The sequence below is a fragment of the Protopterus annectens genome, chromosome 13.part0 (assembly GCF_019279795.1).
Source record: "Protopterus annectens isolate FY-2018-M chromosome 13.part0, PAN1.0, whole genome shotgun sequence".
Classification (NCBI taxonomy): domain Eukaryota; kingdom Metazoa; phylum Chordata; order Ceratodontiformes; family Protopteridae; genus Protopterus; species Protopterus annectens.
The window spans coordinates 1326219521-1326239708 of record NC_056747.1 but is presented as its reverse complement, the minus strand read 5'-3'; the positions used below and the strand labels follow the sequence as shown (position 1 = coordinate 1326239708).

Sequence of the window (20188 nt, the reverse complement as noted above, 5' to 3'; positions counted from 1 at the left end):
AGATAGCCTAGTACCTGCCTATGAACCTATGAACCTAATACAGAGGACCGATTAAGTCCCTGGATTTTGGTGCCATATATTTCGATATAAGCTGTGTGATAAAAAAGGACTTTCTTACTATAGTGATACACAGTATTAGAAGACTATTAATTGTCAGCATAAGTTCCCAGGTCTCTAACTATGGGATCAGTTATCAGGAGGGAGTTACCAATGTCATAGTTATAAATGGAGTCATGATAGCCACAGGATACAGTTTACATTTAATTTCAACCTGTGGTTTGGTACCAAGTATTTGGGACATTGTGTCCTCTGGGGAGTTCATGATGGCACCAGGTTTGCAATCATCTGCAAGTTTGATCAGCCACAAACCCTTAACATTAGCATGATGGGTTCTTAATAAAATATGAAACCTCACTATATTTAGATTCAACAGTTTGTAAAGTGTCTTACAACGAAAAAGTCATCTACAAGAGCAATGAATAAATTTAAAGCATGTCAAGTTTTCAGTGGTGCACCACCACTGTATATTACTAAACTTGTAGGCTCTGTCTCCACACCATAGTCTTTAAATACACTACCTCCAGGGTTACATTGACTCAGAGAAAATGATAATCTAGTTTTAAAAAAATCAGTTTTTCTATTTGTTCTGTGTAGCCTTACTGCAGAGACATCATTCATTGCAATATGCAACAATTTCCAGCCAGCATAAGACAGCATTGGCATTTTATGCATTATACATCCTACTTCAAGTTCAAAAAAACACAGGACATGTCAAACTATAGTGCTGCCACATTATGACAAATGTTGTATAAATAAGAGAAGAGTACTAGATGTTTCAAAACCCGAGCAGAGACATTTTTCTGTATCTATAAGCTTCCTTTTTGTACTGATGTATCCAAGTGAAACCTCCGGTAATACTAATGCTAATAGGTACACTAGATTCCATAAAACGCTACTTACGGCATCCTACTTCATCAGAGTGATCTCGGCAGTCGAACACTCCATCACACCTGTAGTAACTGCTGATGCACTGATCGCCACTGGCACAGGCAAACTGATAGGTGGTGCAAATGAAATCTGTAAGTGGAAACAGATTATTAAAGTGAGGGCAAATGTTACTTTGTTACCTGACTTTGTTACTTGAAATTTTAACTTGAATATATGTACAAAGTATGAATCAATTACAACAGCATGAAACTAGGTTCCTAAAAAGGTTATGTCAAGCCAACAAAACATAGCTCTCTTTTTCCCTTTTGCCTCAAGAACTTGGATAAATTCAGAAATAATCAGACAGTCAAGGACACTTTTTAAAATATTAGTACTATCAATACAAGAAATTGACTGAATAAAATAATGTGACAACATCCATTTTCTGAAATAAAAGAAGTTGATAACTAAATACTTCCATTATTTATGAAATCTATTACATTTTCTCACAAAATCAACAATTTTTGGATGGATTAGAAGGGCCAGAACAAATTTTTTTGCCAAAATCAGGGAGTGCCTGTAAATCAGTACTAGCTGAGAAGTATACTGCAAAGTTACAGCCAAGATATATATCATGTCATAAAACTTAGTTTAAACAAATCTAATAAAGAAAACAAATAAGCTGCTGGGAAGGGACAAAGCCTACTATAATAGCTTGGCTAAGCATTTATTTTTATTTTATTTCTTTATTGATCAGATAAGTAAAAATGATGCTTAAAAGTTAAGAAAAATATGCTGTAACCAAAAAGAAAAATGGTGCCATGCACTCAACACACTAATAACAGAGAAATATGAAAAAGTATACAAGTAAGTGTACAAAGATCCTCTGCAAGCAGTGGATGTAAAACTAAAACCAGCATCGGTGCAGTTGAACTGGTCAGATTGTTACCATGGAAAATGAAAGATAAGATATAGAAAAAAATATTTGTGGTTCAGTTAACGTTAAGTGGCATTTGTCTAGACAGAATTCTTATTGAATGACAAAGAGTGTGATGTGTGTAGGTCACCTCCTGAAGTGTTCTTTACATTGTAATCTCCTTTCACAGATGGCACGTGACTTAAAGGCAGTCAGCTATTGCCATGTGAAGTCCAGTGAAGAACATGAATTCAACTATCTTTGTAAAACTGATTCCATACTTGAGTCAACATTGTCAAATTTTAATATTTCAATATGAATTAAACTGTTGGCCATATTTTTGCAAAGATGGCTGTTACATTTATAGTTGCATAGATACTTAGCAAGAATCCATTAAAGAGTTTTATGGTCTTTCCATTATAGTGAACACTAAATTCATATGCATTAGGAATATTTTGTCAGAAAGCCATAAAGAGATGGACGAAGCTGTAAAGACAATTTTTTTTTTCCTGAGGGCAAAGTCCCCCGCTTCCCACTCCACTAGCAGGGGGATGCACCCACTTGTACACTCCGTACTTAATATAATCAACTTTTGGATCATTGAACCTTTCAATAAAAGGGGATAAAATTCAAGTTGAGTTATGAACGTTTTATTTCACCAAAAGTGGCACCTGCTCATCTGTTTCATAGTCAGTAGTCTGACATCAACAATATGGCACTTTTGTGCCTATAGAATAAAATACTGCAAAGTGAAAAGTTAAGGCATTTATTCATAGAATGAAATGCAAAAAAAAAACCACTATGCATGCTTTCCAGTATTTTAAATGAAATATTAAATTCTCTCCTCACACCTCATAAATGAAATGGAGACAAGTACTTTTCACCAAGAAGGTGTTTTAAACAGAATGCTTAAGACAGAGTATTAATAACAAGAAGTGTTGGTATTCATTAGGGAAAGGCAAGTGGCTGAGGCATGGATCTTGGACAGTTACATTGTCTGATTATTCACGTGCTAAATGTTTTTTCAGTGGTCACACATGAGATCTTGTCTTCTTAGGTGACTTGCTGAAACTCACCAGTAGAGAAATGGAGACTGATAGTTTTAGATCCAGGGCTACACAATGAAGGTTTTTGGTAACTCATAGCCTTAAACCCCAGTGCTATACCAGCAAATAATAGTTAATATTTTTCAAACAAGTTAACTTGTTTTATATCCTGTTGTAACATGTCTAGTATTTTCTGAGACCAGAAACCCCTTTTTTAAGATGGATGACTTGAAATTAACAGGCTGTCAATTAATATTGAATTCAAAGAGCCACATACCTGCTTCTGTGGAATAAATAGACAGAGCCCTAACTATTACCTAGGTGATCTGAGTTCAACTTGCAACTCTGATCTTGACTGAGCTGGCAGGGACAATGGCCACACCCATCTTGAGAAAGGAAGGGGGAGGCAGAACCATTTGAGGGTTACAGAAGCTCTTCAGAGGAAGGAGTCAGACTTGTGACCTGGCGCTATGTATGCAGCCTAACAAACTACTGAAGGATTGTAGACTTTAGTGAGCAAAAGAATGTGAGTGTGGACTTGTGCAAGGGGATGCATTGTGGCCTCCTCAATGATGCAGGTCACACATTCCTCCAACCATAGGGTGGTTAGGTTAATAAGTCAAATGTCCTCATTGGCAGGATGCCAGAAAAGACACAAACAACCCTCAGCACTGCTTAAATGATAGCCCCACAAACAGCTTTTGCCTTAGTGGATTTAGAGGTGATCTCCACCACTATGGAGTGAAGGGGATTGGGTCCAAATGGGGAGGGTTGTGGTCTGCAGGAGTGTGGGTAAAAGCATACAGGTGAAAAATCGGGTCTATATTAGATCACCAAATGCTTAAAAAAGTGAACAGTGATTAATCGACCCTATGTAAGCGAAAGCTTACAATTTCAAACTGTCAGAACACCGATTTTTTCCTAGGGAAAAAAAATTGCTGTTCCAATGACAAAAAAAATAAAATAAAACACTTTAAACAATACATTAAGTGGGGGGCTTCACCCCCACACCCACCAATGTGGGGGGGGGGCTGCACCCTCTACACCCCCCTACTTAAATATACCAACTCCGAGACCGCACTACAGAGCCAAAAACGGCAAAGTAATGAAGCGGCAAAGCAAATTCTTTCTCAGGGAAAGAATTTGCTTACAAGCTGCTTCGATCTTTTGCCGTTTCCGTCTTTTGAGTTTGACCAAGATGCATTCGAAAGAATGTGTCTTCCGTCTTCTAATAGGGAATCAAAAAATCAAAGGGCCACATGATGTTAGATGGTAGTAATGACATAATATACATACAGTACAAGTGTTTTACACATATATATCTTATATCACTACTGTATAAGGGACTTCAAACAATTTTGGATCTTAAATTTCTTCATAGATCATTTTGTGATCATTTGGTATTGTGTGGAATTCCAAGGAAATGAGAAAGAACTTTGGCATAGTAAGGGCTATTTATTCATTTATTTATTTCATTTGATGATTGGGATAGTCCAGCAGAGCCAAAGCCCATTTTCAGCATTTTAAATAGTGAAGTTATGTTTATAGTCCAGAAAGGATTACAGCATTAAACACCAAAAAATTAAGTAATGCCACTGAGAAAGAGTGTGGGTGGTAATTGTTTAGTTATTGGATGTAATGCTTCATAGAAGAGATTAATATTGTTTATATTATTATTATTATTATTATTATTAGTTTCTTTTTCCTGGAAAATTAGTCCAACAAAGGAGTCACATGCTCATCACTTTAAGTATGTAAAGGCTGGGAGAGAGTGTGGCGTACAAGAGGGTTTTAGTGGGACAGGTGGGCAAAAGGGAGCATCAAGTTGAAATATTGAAGAAATGGCCGTCCAGATTGTTAATTATATTCTTTCCTAGAGGTTTGTGAACTGCTAAGTCAAAGCAGAAATGACTTAAATTAATGGGGACAGGTGGGCGACAGGCTGGGAGTGAGTGTGAAGTAGGAGGGTTTTAGTGGGTGAGGTGGGCAGCAGTTTCAATTGCATAAAAAGATGAACAGTTTCATTCTTACAAGATAAATGAAAGAGCTTTATTTAATAGTTGAGATTTGGGTATCCCACTGCGTACCAATACATTTTTTACATGGAAGGTTATGGGTTTTACAGAGAAGGTTAAAGGGTCATGAAGTGTAGAATAATGTTGACTAAAGTACTAGGGGGAAATTACAACTATAGTCTCATGTACCTGTACATCATGTGTTTGTGTATGTGCATGTGTGTACATGGGTGTGTGTATTCTGGGTGTGTCTATGTGTGTGTGCACACATGTGCATTGATAATGTGTGCATTTGTGCTGGTGTGCACATAATTTCTATACAGCTATGAGTGTGCTTTGTGTTGTGATGCATTATGGGAGAAAATCTTAGTGACACTAAAATCTTGGTACTCTGTATGCCAAAGTTTTTTTTTTTCTGGGGAGATGGTGTGAGCAGTATTAATAGAGAATAATGTAGGGGCATTAGGTAAAAAAGGCAAAAGGGAGCATCAAGTTGAAATATTGAAGAAATGGCCATCCAGATTGTTAATTATATTCTTTCCTAGAGGTCTGTGAACTGCTAAGTCAAAGCAGAAATGACTTAAATTAAGAAAACAAAAGCACATAGAGTTTATTTCAGGCCGTAGACTGAGCACGAGTGGACCAGTAATGGGCTCAGGTTTTTGCCCCTGACATTTAATGCAAAGAGTATGAAATAATGAGCATTGATATATCGATAAGGATATAGAATGGTGCACTTGTGTACAGTGTTTGACTATTCATTATAAGCCTAACTTGAGTTATATTTTTTTATACAATAAATTACTTCTCATTGGGGAAGACCTTATGCTTCAATCAGTGCTGCTTCACTTTTAGAGATAGAAAAAAAAACCTAGAAAAACAAAGCATCAGATTTTTGGAGTACTCTATCCTTCTATCTCAATTTTCAGCTTCCTCTGATTCTCCCCATTTGCTGCTAGGATAACTGTCATGTCTGTACTAAATGTCATCCCATGTGCCTTCAGTTTTGTATTCTAGTCCTCTATCACAGGAATGCAGGAACATTGATAGGTAAGTGATGGCAGGAATAATAAAAGCCCTAGATATAGACACCATTAAGTAGACACATGGAAGCATTCTTGCCCCCCTCTATGAGTAATTAATAGTACCCACTTCCTAAATTAAACTGGACCGTACATGATAACCCTGGTGTAAATTTATGTCTACCCAACCACTCATCAAGACTAGCCCTAAAGGCAGACAAAGATGCACTTTGCTTGACCAATAGTAATAACTTATTCCATAAACTGGGACTACATTAAGTTAGAAACGTATCCCTCTAGTAAGGCTTATTTATTTCTTGGTTTAAATTTAGGTCCCTTGTGCAGGTGTTTGTAGAGTCACTGGTTTTGCCAAGAAATATGAGGTCAAAAAGGAATGGGTGTTTACACGGCCCAAAAAGTGAGATACAGGCCATCTTGGAGTAACTAGAAGGTTACTGAGAATAACGAGAGTTGTGTAACCCATCAAGATAACCGACCGATTTAAGGCCTTTAACTATTTTGGTTAAAAATTGTTGGAGCCTTTTCAGTTGAGCGGTACACTTGGATTTATACATATCAAAGGGTCATTATATTTGACGATAGGTCTATTGGGGAAGAGTAGAGTACTCCAATCGCTAACCACATAAGTACCCAGGTCTGTTATGACCGTATCTGTTTGAAGAGGAGCACCACTTATATGTTAGAAGTAACTCTTTTGCCTAATGCTACTGTGTTACTACACTCCACTTTTTTTTACATTTATCATGAGGCCATTTTCAGTACACTAGGTATGTAAATACTCTGGCCATTTTGGGGGCAGTTTATTGTCAGCAGATGAGTGGACAACAGTGTCCATCTTGCAATCATCAGCAAACTGGGTTAACCACACTTCAACAATATTGGCTTGCAGGTCTGCAAAATAAATGCCAAAAAGAAGAGGACCTAGCACTGATCCCTGCTGTAATCCATTAGTTACTTTTTTTTCTATTTAGAGAGGGTATCAGAAACTTTCACTATGTCGGATCTCTCATCTGGCCAGTTTGCAATCCAGTGGACAACACAGAGGCTTGCATTTAGTTTGTCTAACATTTCAATAATACCAGGATGGAAGATACTGTCAAATGCCTTGGCCAGGTCACGATGAGCAGTGTGTACACAGACAAATCACAGTCTACAGCCTCTGTAACATTTTCAAAGAAGTTTAGTACTTTTAGGAGGCAGAATCTGCCCTTTTCAAAGCTAAACTGAGTGAAGTCTGGATCAGTTAAGTTGCTTATGCCTGCATGAATGACTTCTGCTATGATATGTCGCATGCCTTTGCATATAAGGCTGGTAAGGCTGAGGGGCCTGTAATTACCTGGGTCTGTAGAGAGGCTGCCCTTGTCTAGGGAATCAGGGACAAACCCTGAAGACAGGTTGAGTCTGAACAGTTTAAGTAGAGGCTCAGATAGTGGATACTTGGCACTGATGAAAATGCAGCCTGGTACATTGTTTTGTCCAATGGAAATATTATTTTTAGCCATTGACAGAGATTCTAAGACTTGCACTAAGTGATTACAGAAGAATCAAACTTTTCAAGGACAGTAGATGCAACAATATGCGTGGATGGAGTAAATGTAGCAGTAAACGTTTCTACAAATAACTATATCCTTGTGATTTGAATGTGTGATATTATTATAGTTGAGTTCAGTACATCACTGGACATTATTCTTTAATTTCCTGATGGAAGTGAAGAGATATTTGTAGTTTCCTTTGTTACCTGTATCTACCGGAAGTTCATTCTCTGGTTTACAATTTCTAATAGTGCTATTAACTTTCCTGATGACATGTTTCAATGTGTTATCGAGGTAGGAGAATGGGGATTTCTCACAACTTTACGTTAATTTCATTATTTTGTTATAGAGTTTCTTAATATAGGAGTTCCAGCAGATAGAGTTATCCCTGAATGTACCATTATATTTAGGAGGACAGATACAACTTTTCTATGCAGCTGTTTAGATGTTGGTGCTGGTAAAACTGAAGATTAATATGTTAGTCCTCTCAGAGAGGGACTGCTGGGTATTTTGTGCACAGCTTCTACAAGCAGATATATCTTTGTCTTGGAGAAGCCCCTAAAGATGGTATCATATGATGGTAATATGATGTCATTAAGACTGACAGAGAAAGTAAATGATATGTGGTCAGATGAAGAGATGCATGGTGGGGTTCAGGCATGGGTTAGGGTTGCAAGGATCAGGTCAATGATATTAGAGTCTTTAGTCATTAGTTTTCTAATCTGCAGCTGCTATTCATATTAACAAACTCTAAGAGAAGCTAAGCATATACATTTTTAGAGGTCTAAGTTTGTCACCCAATGCTTGGGTTACTGAAGTCCCTAAGCAAGAAGGTATTTGGTTTCACACTTAAACCATCAATGGTATTAAAGCATTTCCATGATCTTTGTGGGACATTGATTGGGACCTGTGGCTGATAATGAAGTAGTTGCTGGATTTGACAAGGGTGAATTGAATGTCCAGCAGCTCCAAGTTGGGGCTGTGGGTAATTTGATGTAAGGTGATGGTGTTTCTGACAAATATAGATACTCCACCACAGTTAACAAAGGACCTGAAGGCACGGTAGGTACTAAATTATGGTATGGGGTACTGTCATTGCATTGAAACCACTGAAACCATGTCTCAGTAACTATAGAAATATGAAGGTGTTCAAATTTCAGGAGGGCCTCAAGTCCTGGCATCTTTCTATTTAGAGTCCTAGCACTGAGTAGTGCCACTATGATGTTGTCTAAATTTGGATTTACGTTTGATATGTAGGAGACTCTGTCTAAAATAAGGCATTACAGGAACAGCAAAGTTGTTAGCCAGTATGCAGAAGCCCTGGTATGAGAAGTGTAAGCCATTTCTGGTGAAGCAATTTGTCTTATCTGTCATCTCATTCCAGCCTGACAAATAAATACTGGATCAATTTAGAATGACAGCTACTGCTTAGCCAATTATTAAAGCCAGTTATCTTGTATTGGTATCGAGATGCAGAGCCGGATCCAGAACTAGGTGACCTAGGCAGTCACCTTGGGCCTGCAGGCTTGGAGGGGCCCCACACTAGCTGAGAGGAGGCCCAAAGCCCAGAGGTTACCACAGCATTTAGTTGTTAATTTGAAAAAAGAAAAATAAATACATTTCTTTTTTAAGGGCATTCATTCTTCCTTAAGATCATCCTCTGTGTCTATGCATCCCTGCTTGCATCGTCACATCTGCTATTGCTTCTTTTATTCCATGTCCAGTCACAAAATTATATAACAAACAAACCTGCTGCCTTTATGCCTGAATGCCTACCTCTTACTTCAGAATTTAGGTAAGTGTATGTACAAACATTCTCCTACATTGGAATTGTTGTGTGTGTGTGTGTGTGTGTGTGTGTGTGTGTGTGTGTGTGTGTGTGTGTGTGTGTGTGTGTGTGTGTGTGTGTGTTTGTGAAATTCCCTTGTTAGGAATGGCATGTTAGTTCATTTGCTCAAACCCAGAACCTTAGATACAGAAGACAAGAGCGTGAATCAAAGTGCATTTTTAAGGAATTGTGAGCTTCAAGGAAAGAGACATTTATTGCTGTTCATGCTAAGTCTGTTTTTAATGTGCAAATGTTTTGTTTAGTAAATGGTTGTCACTGTTTTTGCTATAGAATTTGAAACCATTGTTAGTAGCACAACAGCTAACATACTCGCTTTTGATGCAGAAGTCTGTGGGTTCTACTCCTTTACTATGTAAATGGATTACTGATACCGTGTTGTACTTTAAGGGTTGGGGTGGTAGTGCTGCAGTCCTGAGTGTGTCCTGCTTTGGATGAGATGCCTAATAACTATGAGCCTATTACTGCTGTGCCCTCTATCCCCTATTACAATATTATAAGATTACCATTGGTTTTTTTTGTTAATATAACCTAGGCAATTTACTCTTCAAGAGCACCAGGTACTGAATTTGTAGATGAAACACTGAAATATAAAGTTGTTTGCTAGCATGATGATGACCTTTACTTCTGCAGAGTTTGTGCATATTGACTGATATTGAGTATCGTTTTTATTGTTGAAATGTTCTGAAATGGGCAGTTTTGTCATTATAGCTTCATACATTTTAATTCATTGCTTACTGGAAAAATGTTTAAAACTACAAATTTAAAACACATTCTAATAAGTGGTACTCTTTTTTACAAGCAATAATATTTAATACAATCAGGAAGGTGAATCAAAGAAAGCATGCATGTCTGCATAGTCCTAAAATGTGTGCAAGTGACCTATGGTTTGAAAATAGCCCATAGGTAAACTTTATCCACCATTGGCCAGATGCATTTTATTTGAATGTGGGTTTCAATGCCATTTCAATAAATGTGAGTTTCAAAGACAGAGAAGTTAATTGCTAATGTTATGTGCTTTCATTGTGAGATTGTATTGTTTTGTTTAACAAATGTCTATCGGTGTTTGTGCTTTAAAAATTGAAATAAAAGTTTTAAATTAAATCCAAATATCTGTAATCATTGTAGAAGTAAGGAAGAAAATTGAATGCACACTGACAGGTTTGAACAAAGTTTATGGTAAATATGGAGAAATAGCCAAGTAATGGGCCACTGGAATGGCTGTGAGGGAGAGGGGGTCTGCTGTGTGTGTGTGTGTGTGTGTGTGTGTGTGTGTGTGTGTGTGTGTGTGTGTGTGTGTACTTGTGTGTGGGGGTCTGTAGGAGGTCCCATTTCATTACCCTGCCTAGGGCCACATTTAACCATGATCCTGCTCTGTCTAGATGTCATTCTTGGTAAAGGCGAGATCCTATTTATTTTATGTCTTGGGATATAGGTTATAGTGATATTTTTATGTGTGGTAAATGTTATATTGGATGCAGGTTGGTCGTTCTCTGTCCTAGTGTACTGCAAACTGCAATTTTGCTTAGAGTTTTGTTTTTATTTTGTGGAGGGATATGTTGCACATTGTGTTAAAATCAACATTTTGGGATTCAATACATTGTGTTTCAATGCATCAAATTTTGATGAAATGGGTTTTTGATTTAACTCCATATACTGACCAGTCAGATAGGACTAAAATGAACAAAACCAGATGTTTGTTAAAATTAATAAAATAAAATAAAATAAAAACTATAGCATTGGATGTGGGGCCTCCAACTCGCAGGGAATCAAACATACACATTTCAAGGTTTAGCCAGTGTAAAAACTTGAAACAGAGACCCCTCATATCTGTCTTCACTGTTACACAACATATTGTATTCAAAACTAAGTGAATCAGCACTTTAATCTTTGGTAAAATGGGTGATGATATAATATTGATGTATGCTTTCAGTCATGATATCTACAGAGTTGAAGATGCCATGGTCAAACTTCAATACAGTGTGTGTGTGTGTGTGTGTGTGTGTGTGTGTGTGTGTGTGTGTGTGTGTGTGTGTGTGTGTGTGTGTGCATGTGTGTGTGTGTGCATATGTGTGCATGTGTGTGCATGTGTGTGTGTGTGTGTGTGTGTGTGTGTGTGTGTGTGTGTGTGTGTGTGTGTGTGTGTGTGTGCATGTGTGCACTTATGCCTTTGCACATATTCTTTCTATGTATTGATAGTGTTTTGTATTAATTATGCTCTGGGTCTTCAGTTGTGTTATATGTATGATCAGACAATCCTGTGCTTACTGCTGCTGGGCTGTATAATATCTGCTCAAAGAATTAAAATTTCACTGGTCCAGATTCAATAAAGCCTGCAATAAGTATACACGATATGTATTCAATAAAATTCTTACAACATTTTTTGTCCTTTCTAATCACTCAGAAAGATTACACTAAGTGTACATGTAGTCTGCACTTTGAGGTAACCTTTATGAATCCTGTCAATGTTTAAAGCTGCAAGAATATCAGCAGGAAAACTAAAATTAGGAGGAAGAAGGTGTGAGTTATGTCTGTGTTGTCTGTTCACTCAGATCAGTGTACAATAAGTGTACACTTAGTGTAGACATTATTGAATCCTGGGGATTGGTTTTTATGTCCTCATAGTTTCCAGTCTTCAAACAGTTATGAGCAAGAGTGTAAAATGAAAATGCTTGCTGTGATTATAACAGGATGTGTTACGATATCTTAACAGAATAGAAAAGACTGCCTTAAAATATTATTATAAGAAGCATAACTTAGAAATTTGGTACAGCTTTCCATCAGTTGTAAAATCTTCCACTAAGTGCTGAGTGACAGACTAAAGCCAGAAACAGGAAGTGACCATATGTTTATCACATGGAATGATTGCACTGTGGCCAAGACCCTAGACTCATAATAAATAAGCAATTGGGTGGCAAGAGCAATAGCATATAACTTTACATTTGCGTCAACAATCTTACATTTTTCTGTTATCTAGGTTCTTTTTTCAGACTTTCAAGAGAGAACAAAATTAAACAAGTACTGATTTTGAAAAACTTACCACAGTCTTTTTCATCCGACCCATCAGCACAATCAAGGTCACCGTCACAGACATAAGTACTGGAGATACATCGATGATCAGGACACAAGAACTGTCCAGGGTGACAGGTGCTTGAAAAATCTAAATTATAAAAAAATGATGTAAGTGGTCTTATTGTGTGTAGAAACATACTAAATTCCCTTGAACAATAAGAGAATTATGTTAATAATAACATGTTTAGTTCTATTTATAAAATTAATACTTGTCTCCACTGTATATTTCTATAATTTTCTTAGAGTTTAAAGGAAAGAAAACCGAATTCACAAAAACGTTTTTTTATAATTGTTTAATACTGAGGCAGAGGGAATGTGGTCATAGTAAAACCCAAAGTGCAGTAAAAGATGTAAGTTCTACGCTGAGTCCATGATGCCAAAGCAAGGGAGGTTCAAATGCTGTTACACTGACCATGGAGTGTACCCTTGAACTCATAACAATACTCTAGTCTAATCAAGCAACTGCCAATTAAATCAAATATTATACACCGGTTAAAATAACAGGCAGGATTTGCCATAGCTTCAGAGGAGTCTTCCAGTCTTGCGATGTTTAGACCTTTGCAGTACTCAAAGAGTAAAGCAACTTGTCCACAAGCAAACCAGATTGTTCCTAAACTAATGCAAATAAGTGCAGTTTTGATCCAATTTAGACAGTCTTATAAAGCCTGCCATTAATCTGAGGCACATAATATCCATTTTTGTCTAATTAAACAGTTATGTACCACCTGTAATATTTCCACATACATTTCTGTTTACTAGTATGTGGAAATTGCTCTGGTGTGCTTTTAAGCTGCTTATAAAAATGCCCTTAATCTGAAACATTAAATGCTCTTTACACCTTATTTAAGCAACCGCATTTCAATCAAGTATTTCTACACAAAATAAAGTGTCCTAATATGTGAAAATGAATGTACAACAGTATGTTAAATTACTTTGCTTTCCTTTTACACTGTTAGAAACCAAAATTAACTCCATTCATTTCAACATTCAGTCATGAAAATGCCCCTTTTAAGATAGTAATTACTGTATGTTAGCATTAACTTGACTCTTTATACTGTAATAAAAAAGTAATACTGTTCCTTTATCATAATAATCATTCAACATAAGTTCCCAGTATATTAATTTATGAAATTATTTTCACAATTAAGTGTATTTGAGGGCTACGTAAACACTATTCCGAATGCATGTAATTCCACCTGGTTCCTAAAACTTATAAATTCAGCGATTGTTGCAATATATGGGCACATTACTGTATTGGGTGATGAAGACTGAACTCTCGAGCTTCAGCTTCCCCAGGTTCAACCACCAATGATCAGGTTTCCAGCACTGGTAATCATTCCTGGTGAGTTCTGTTAAAAGTTGTGCACTTTCTGGGGGGATTAACCTCTTCTTCGAGTTGATGCGACCATGAAGTTGGTATATATACCAAGTTTGGAGGTCTAGAAGGGTTGTATCTCATATCAGGGGTGTAAAAGAGCTTGCCTTCTTACAAAAAAACACTTAAAATGTTTTCTTTTGGCCTTTTTTGGGGAATGCAGTCCGGGGATTCCTATCCTTGGTGTATTCAGTTTCGTCCATTTATGATAATTTTCAGTTACTGGTCAAAAATATGTATGCAGTGTTATAAAAAATCATCATGCATAATTATTAAAGTCAGTTTTATACCACAAATTTAAACTAGACATGTTGTTTTATAATAAAATGTTTGTGGAAGTGTAATTTAATTATGTACAATCATTTGTAACCACCTGGTAGTGTACACTTTGGCTGTAGATGACGGTCACTGCTGAAGTGACACCTCAAACCCCATGTGCAAAAATGGGAAAAGGGCTGTGGATGGATGGATGGATTTGTAATACTTTTTTATCAGTATTTAGATCATACAACCACCTGATCTGCTATGTTGGTTGGCAAATGTTTTCCTTCTTGCTTGCTGTCTGATAATATTTTTCTTTGGCTAGTTTCTAATCATTGAGCATAGGTGGCACATCTGTATTTTCGTTTAGCCTTTCAGCATTGGTTATGCTTTTGGTGTAAGTAAAAGTGTGCATCTTTTTCTTACAGCTGTTGTATATCTAACAGATGTAGTGAGTATTCATACACACATGCACATATGCCTTATAGCAGATATACTTGTATGTACATGGAAAGAAGGCAGCAAAAGACGTTATACTGCTTATTTTGTCCTGGTTTATTCTCTAGTTACTGGCAGATGTGCTACTTCTTGGGAGAACATGTGAGACCTACTCAGTATTTTATTTCCCCACCTGACTGACAAAATTGTTGCTTTATCAATGTCGTTACAAAAAATACCAAACGTTTCTCAGCTAATGCAAGGCACAGCCAATATGCATATGTATGTAGCACAGTTACTGTGGTTCTGAGCAAACAACATTGGTTTTCGAAGGCCGTACTCTTAAAGAGAGGAAATATGAAGTATAGGATTTTATTCACTGTTGTTATGTACAATGTTTCAAAATAGTAATGATATTTATAGTAATAATGTACATCTTGAATAATGTAAGGAGTACATCAGATCTTTACTGAAGACTGCAACCAAATAAGTAAGTTATTGTTGCTACAGCTTAGAATTGATTTATTGATTTAATTGATTTAATTGATGTTAATAGGTTTGTGTATATATAGGGTTGTTCAGTGGTTGCTTTTCATTCACTGAGGAAGTTGATGACAAAAACATGCTGGAACTGTACTAGCGTTTGTGGAATAAACTGTTTTTGGATCCTTTATTGGTTCATGTTCATTCCTGGTTGGTGGTGCCTTCTTTCGTGTCTAAGTATTTAAGACAGATCGTACAGAGAGCCCAAACTTGCATCAGATAGGTCTGCATATTTCAAGGCCTCCTGTGGTAATGGGACTCCCTTGAATGTGATACAATATAAAACCAATTTTCTATCAAGATACTTTCATACTGAACGGTGCCAAACATCAAATTTATTCTACCAAAATAGCTGTAAGCCATGTACTGAGCAACTATAATAAATGCTTTCTCTTTGTTCTGCTTCGGGACAAGAGCCCATGACTCATTTGTTCCCCATTAGAGTTTGGGACTTGCCGTTTGTGTCCTTTTATTCTCCTTCATGGTGAGAAACTTTAGCCTGTTTGACCGACTTAGACATACAAGTCATATGCTGAGAACAGTGTTGTCATATGCTGGGGCAAGGGGCTTTTATTCCTTTAAATGTCCATTTCCCTCCCTTTGATGGCTAAGACATCTGTAGTTCCTTGCTGCAGAAGATACATACATACTCCAATACACACTAAGCTCCCTGTTTATTTAGCTCACAACTAATACAGGCATGGATATCACCTGGGTCAATATGCTGCATTCTTGTACACCTGGATTACAGCCCAAGACTTGTACACCTGGATTACAGCCCAAGACTTGTACACCTGGATTACAGCCCAAGACTGAAAAAACTCCCTTATCAGCCTCAACAAAACATTGAGATCCCTCATCAAACCCTCTAAAGCTAGCTATGAAAACAGAATTGCAGCAGATAGTAAAGACAACCACAAGGCCTTCTATTGTTATGTAAAGAATCTCCATGGCAATACCCAGATTTGCTCTGAGCTACTCCAAAATGGTACCTCCTATACAGAGCCAACAGATATTGCCAATATACTGGCTAAAAGATTCAGTGCCAACTTTACCCCTCTCTCCCCCACCCAAAGGACCAGTCACAATACCAGTAGATTGCAAGGCACCCAGTATTACTGCTGCACAGGTTAAAACAGCACTGTCCAAGGCCAAAAATATAGTTTCTATGGGACCTGGCAATATCCCTGGCTGTGTTCTACATGAACTACAGAGTGAACTGGCACCTTACCTGTGTGCCCTGTTGAATCACAGCCTCACATCAGGCTTTGTCCCTACCTAATGGCGCACTGCTATAGTCAACCTCTCCACAAAGGAGGAGCAACTACAGACCCTGGGAACTATCGCCCCATTAGCCTGACAAGTCTGATATGTAAAGCTATGGAATGCATCATCATAGACCTAATAAACAAGGATATAGAGAATCTCCAAACTCTGGATCCCACACAGTTTGGCTTTGTGAAGGGTAGATCATGCCTGGTTAACTTGGTTGACTTCCTTGAATCAGTCACCAGAACTGTGGATGCAGGCCAGGTGGTTCATACAGCCTACCTTCATCTGGTCAAGGCCTTTGATACCATTCCCCACTTAGGAATCATAGGAAAAATGCACTAAACTAGGCATCAAGCCCTATATCACTATGTGGGTTGCAAACTCGGTCACAGATTGAACCCACAGTGTGAAAGTAGCTGACTCCAAGTCAGACTGCTGACCACTCACGAGTGAAGACCTACACGGATTGGTCCTGGGTCTTCTCCTGTTTGGTATCTACTTCTCAGAAGTCCAGGCCAACACAAAGGGATGCTGGCTGACAAAGTTCACAGATGATTGCAAGTTGGGAGCCATTATTTACTCCCCGAGTGATGTTGACATCCTACAGAAAGGACTCACTGAGACCAACGACTGGTGTCAGAACCATGGCCTTAAGCTCAATGCCAAAAAATGTGTCATCATCCCCTTTGGGAAAAACCCAGTTCCCATGAATTACCACATTGATGGTAGTCCACTGGGAACACAGGTTGACAGTAACCTCTCTTTTGACCAGCACATTGTCATTGTGGTCAGAAAGTCCTTCTGTGTGGCACATCTCACTACTAAGGGTTTTGCATCGAGGAAGAAAGAGGTCATTGTCGCCCTCTACTCTTCCCTCATTAGGCCAATCATCGAGTACAATGCCCCATTTGGCATGTACCTTACTAGACACCTGCAACAACTGGAGAGGCTGCATAAGTATCTCACAAAGAGGATCCTAGGCCTTAAACATTTGTCCTATATGACAGACCTAAAAACTACAACTATTCTCTGTCTCATATCACCTACTTAGAGGCGATCTCTGCTTGACTTACACAGCCATGTCTGACCCAGCTCTGTTAGAAATGCTACATCTAAAGAAATCCCAATCCCTCTGCACCACATGCTGCAGAGACCTCAACCTCATTACCACAATCAACAGAACATGCTGGAGGGACAGGTTCATAACCCAGAGACTGCCCATGCTATGGAATAGACTTCCCATACATGTCCAACAGAGCACCTCACTGCCCTCTTCAAGAGAAATCTTGATGAGTGGACGAGAAATAGAAAATTCATCCTGTGGATCATTCCATTGGCTCTGCTCGACAGAGGCACTGGGAACTAAGGTCAGGTGGCACAATGCCAGGGTAATCCTATGGGTTAGGCTTGTAATGACTCCAGAGCCATTAGCCTAGTACACACCTATGAACCTATGAACCTCTCTCTCTCTCTCTCTCTCTCTCTCTCTTCCTCTCTTTCCCCACTTGGCAGTGATACTGTAGAGGTCTCTGTCTCCCTGTTCCTCACCCTCTCCAGTCGGCATTTATACTGCAGAGATGCCGACCTCTTTCTTTCATGCAGGACAGGTGATTCAGCATCAGCCATGCAGTCCTACCATCCCTGCTGAGTTTCTTCAGCACCCAAGTTGCTAGTCAGACAAAGTACATCTGGCTAATAATCATAGCTTCACTATTTTATGTCATGGAACCAGGCTTAATGCACACAGTGTTAAAGCACTGCAAAAGTCTGCACGCATGTAATAAAAATAAAACAGTGTAAGAAACTTCTCTGTGTGGAATATTTTCAGTCCATACATTTCTAGTTAATCACTGTATATTAATCAGATCAGACAATAGTAGTAGAAGTAGCGAACATAAACTCGTCTTAAGTCAAAACAAAACAAAACAAAAAGTAATAATAGAAAATATATAATTGTACAGCATTACTAAGTATTCTAAAGTAATCTGAGCAAGGCAGGCAGTCTGTTTCCAGTCGAAAATCCTTTATTAAGTCCTTTATTAAGTACAGTTCGACTGGAAACAGACTGCCTGCCTTGTTTAGATTACTTTCAAATACTTAGTAATGCTGTACAATTATATATTTTCTATTATTACTTTTTGTTTTGTTTTGACTGAAAACGAGTTTACGTTCACTGCTTCTACTACTATTGTCTGATCTGATTAATATACAGTGATTAACTAGAAATATATGGACTAAAAATCTTCCACACAGAGAAGTTTCTTACACTGTTTTGCTTTTGGACTCACTACACTTTAGTGGGTTGTTTTGATACTTCAGGGGTACCACAGAGATTACTTGTTTCATGTAATAAAAATACACATGAAAATCTGATGTCATCACCCAGCTCAGCGATGAAATAATTAAATTATATTACATCAGTGGAAAATGTGTCTGGAAAATATCACTTGTATATAATGATTGCAAATAAGACAATGTCACTACATTAAACTAAGGTATAGTTGTGAAAAGTTAGTCAAAAAACAAGCATTTGCAAATTAACTTAAATTATAAGAACTGGATTTCTGTCCCACTATTCTGTGCTTAGACTGAGACATATAACTTAAAAAATGTTTTCTTATATTCACTATGCCAGTGCAAATAGCCAGACTGCTAACAATAAAGTACAGTCATTGTCATTTTTGAAATTGTTTACTTGCTTTTTTCTAGAAGGAGAACAAACACTTACTGCAGTTACGCTCATCAGATCCATCTCCACAGTCATTGTTGGTGTCACAAACCCAGTATTTGGGGATGCAGTTGCCATTGTCACAAGCAAAGTAGTCATTCCAGCAGGTTGTTGGGCCTTTTGTTGGACAGTTGTTTTCATCACTCCCATCACCACAATCCTCATGTCCATCACAGCGCCAGTACTGGGGGATGCACTTACCATTGGAGCATGTGAAGGCATATGGTGAACAAGTCATACCTAATAAAAAAAAAGATTTATAACAAACAGTTGTAACAAACTCTAATGAGCCATTATAGCAGCTAGAAAAGGATAAGGTATGATATACTGATATACTATTTATATGGATACCCTCACTAATACTCCTCAAATTTCTTGTTCTTATAACAAGTAGATTCTCACAGTAACACATAAATAAATTTTCCAGATTGCCGTACTTCATGAGAAATATTGCAAAATAGTAACTCTTAGAGAAAAATGACCTGCTTTGACAACAGCTGTAATTCTGTCAAAGGAATCACTACTCACACACATCTTCCTATCATCTAAGTGAAATGTTTGGAGCATAATAAAAAGACCTTTGTGATCATTTATCTTAATGGCACCAAACCTACAGATGCTAAATGTGGCAGTCTGGTTGGTTAGATACAATGCTGTACTGAGTTCTCTGGTTTCCTTACAGTATGATATTAGAGAAGCTGATAGTGTATCCTAAAAAAGAATACAGTAAATTTCTTCTATCAAACTATATCCACCAGCCTTAAATTCAATTCTCAAAGCATGCACCTTTGTAGTTTGTGATTCTAAATAAACCATGTAACCACCCATGTATCCAAGCTGTATCTTAAGGCAGGCACCTGTGGAAAGTGGATCTTATCAGGCTATAAAATAAAAAGAAACACAATTTGGTAAAGCAGATCATCAGAGAATGGCTGAATAACAGGACAAATGAATGAATAAATAAATGAATTGAATGACTAAACATGCGAATGAATGAATGAACTGGTGGATGAATGACGAATGAATAAATTAATTAAATGACCAATGAATGAATGAATGAACTGGTGAATGACTGACGAATGAATAAATTAATTGAATGACAGAATAAATGAATGATTGAATCAACTGATGAATAAATAAATTAATTGAACGACTGAATAAATGAATTAATTAA

The 20188-nt window shown here is 37.6% G+C and overlaps 1 protein-coding gene across 1 annotated transcript in view; it reads right to left on the bottom strand.

Moving 5' to 3' along the window:
• The window catches only part of LOC122788060 (low-density lipoprotein receptor-related protein 2-like), a 1238079-nt gene that overhangs the window by 880386 nt on the left and 337505 nt on the right, over positions 1-20188 (bottom strand). The window contains exons 23-25 of the mRNA XM_044054982.1: positions 19015-19254; positions 12366-12485; positions 961-1077 (exon numbers count right to left, since the gene is read on the bottom strand). Coding sequence (XP_043910917.1) covers positions 961-1077; positions 12366-12485; positions 19015-19254 — 477 coding nt within the window. The remainder of the gene's footprint in view (positions 1-960; positions 1078-12365; positions 12486-19014; positions 19255-20188) is intronic.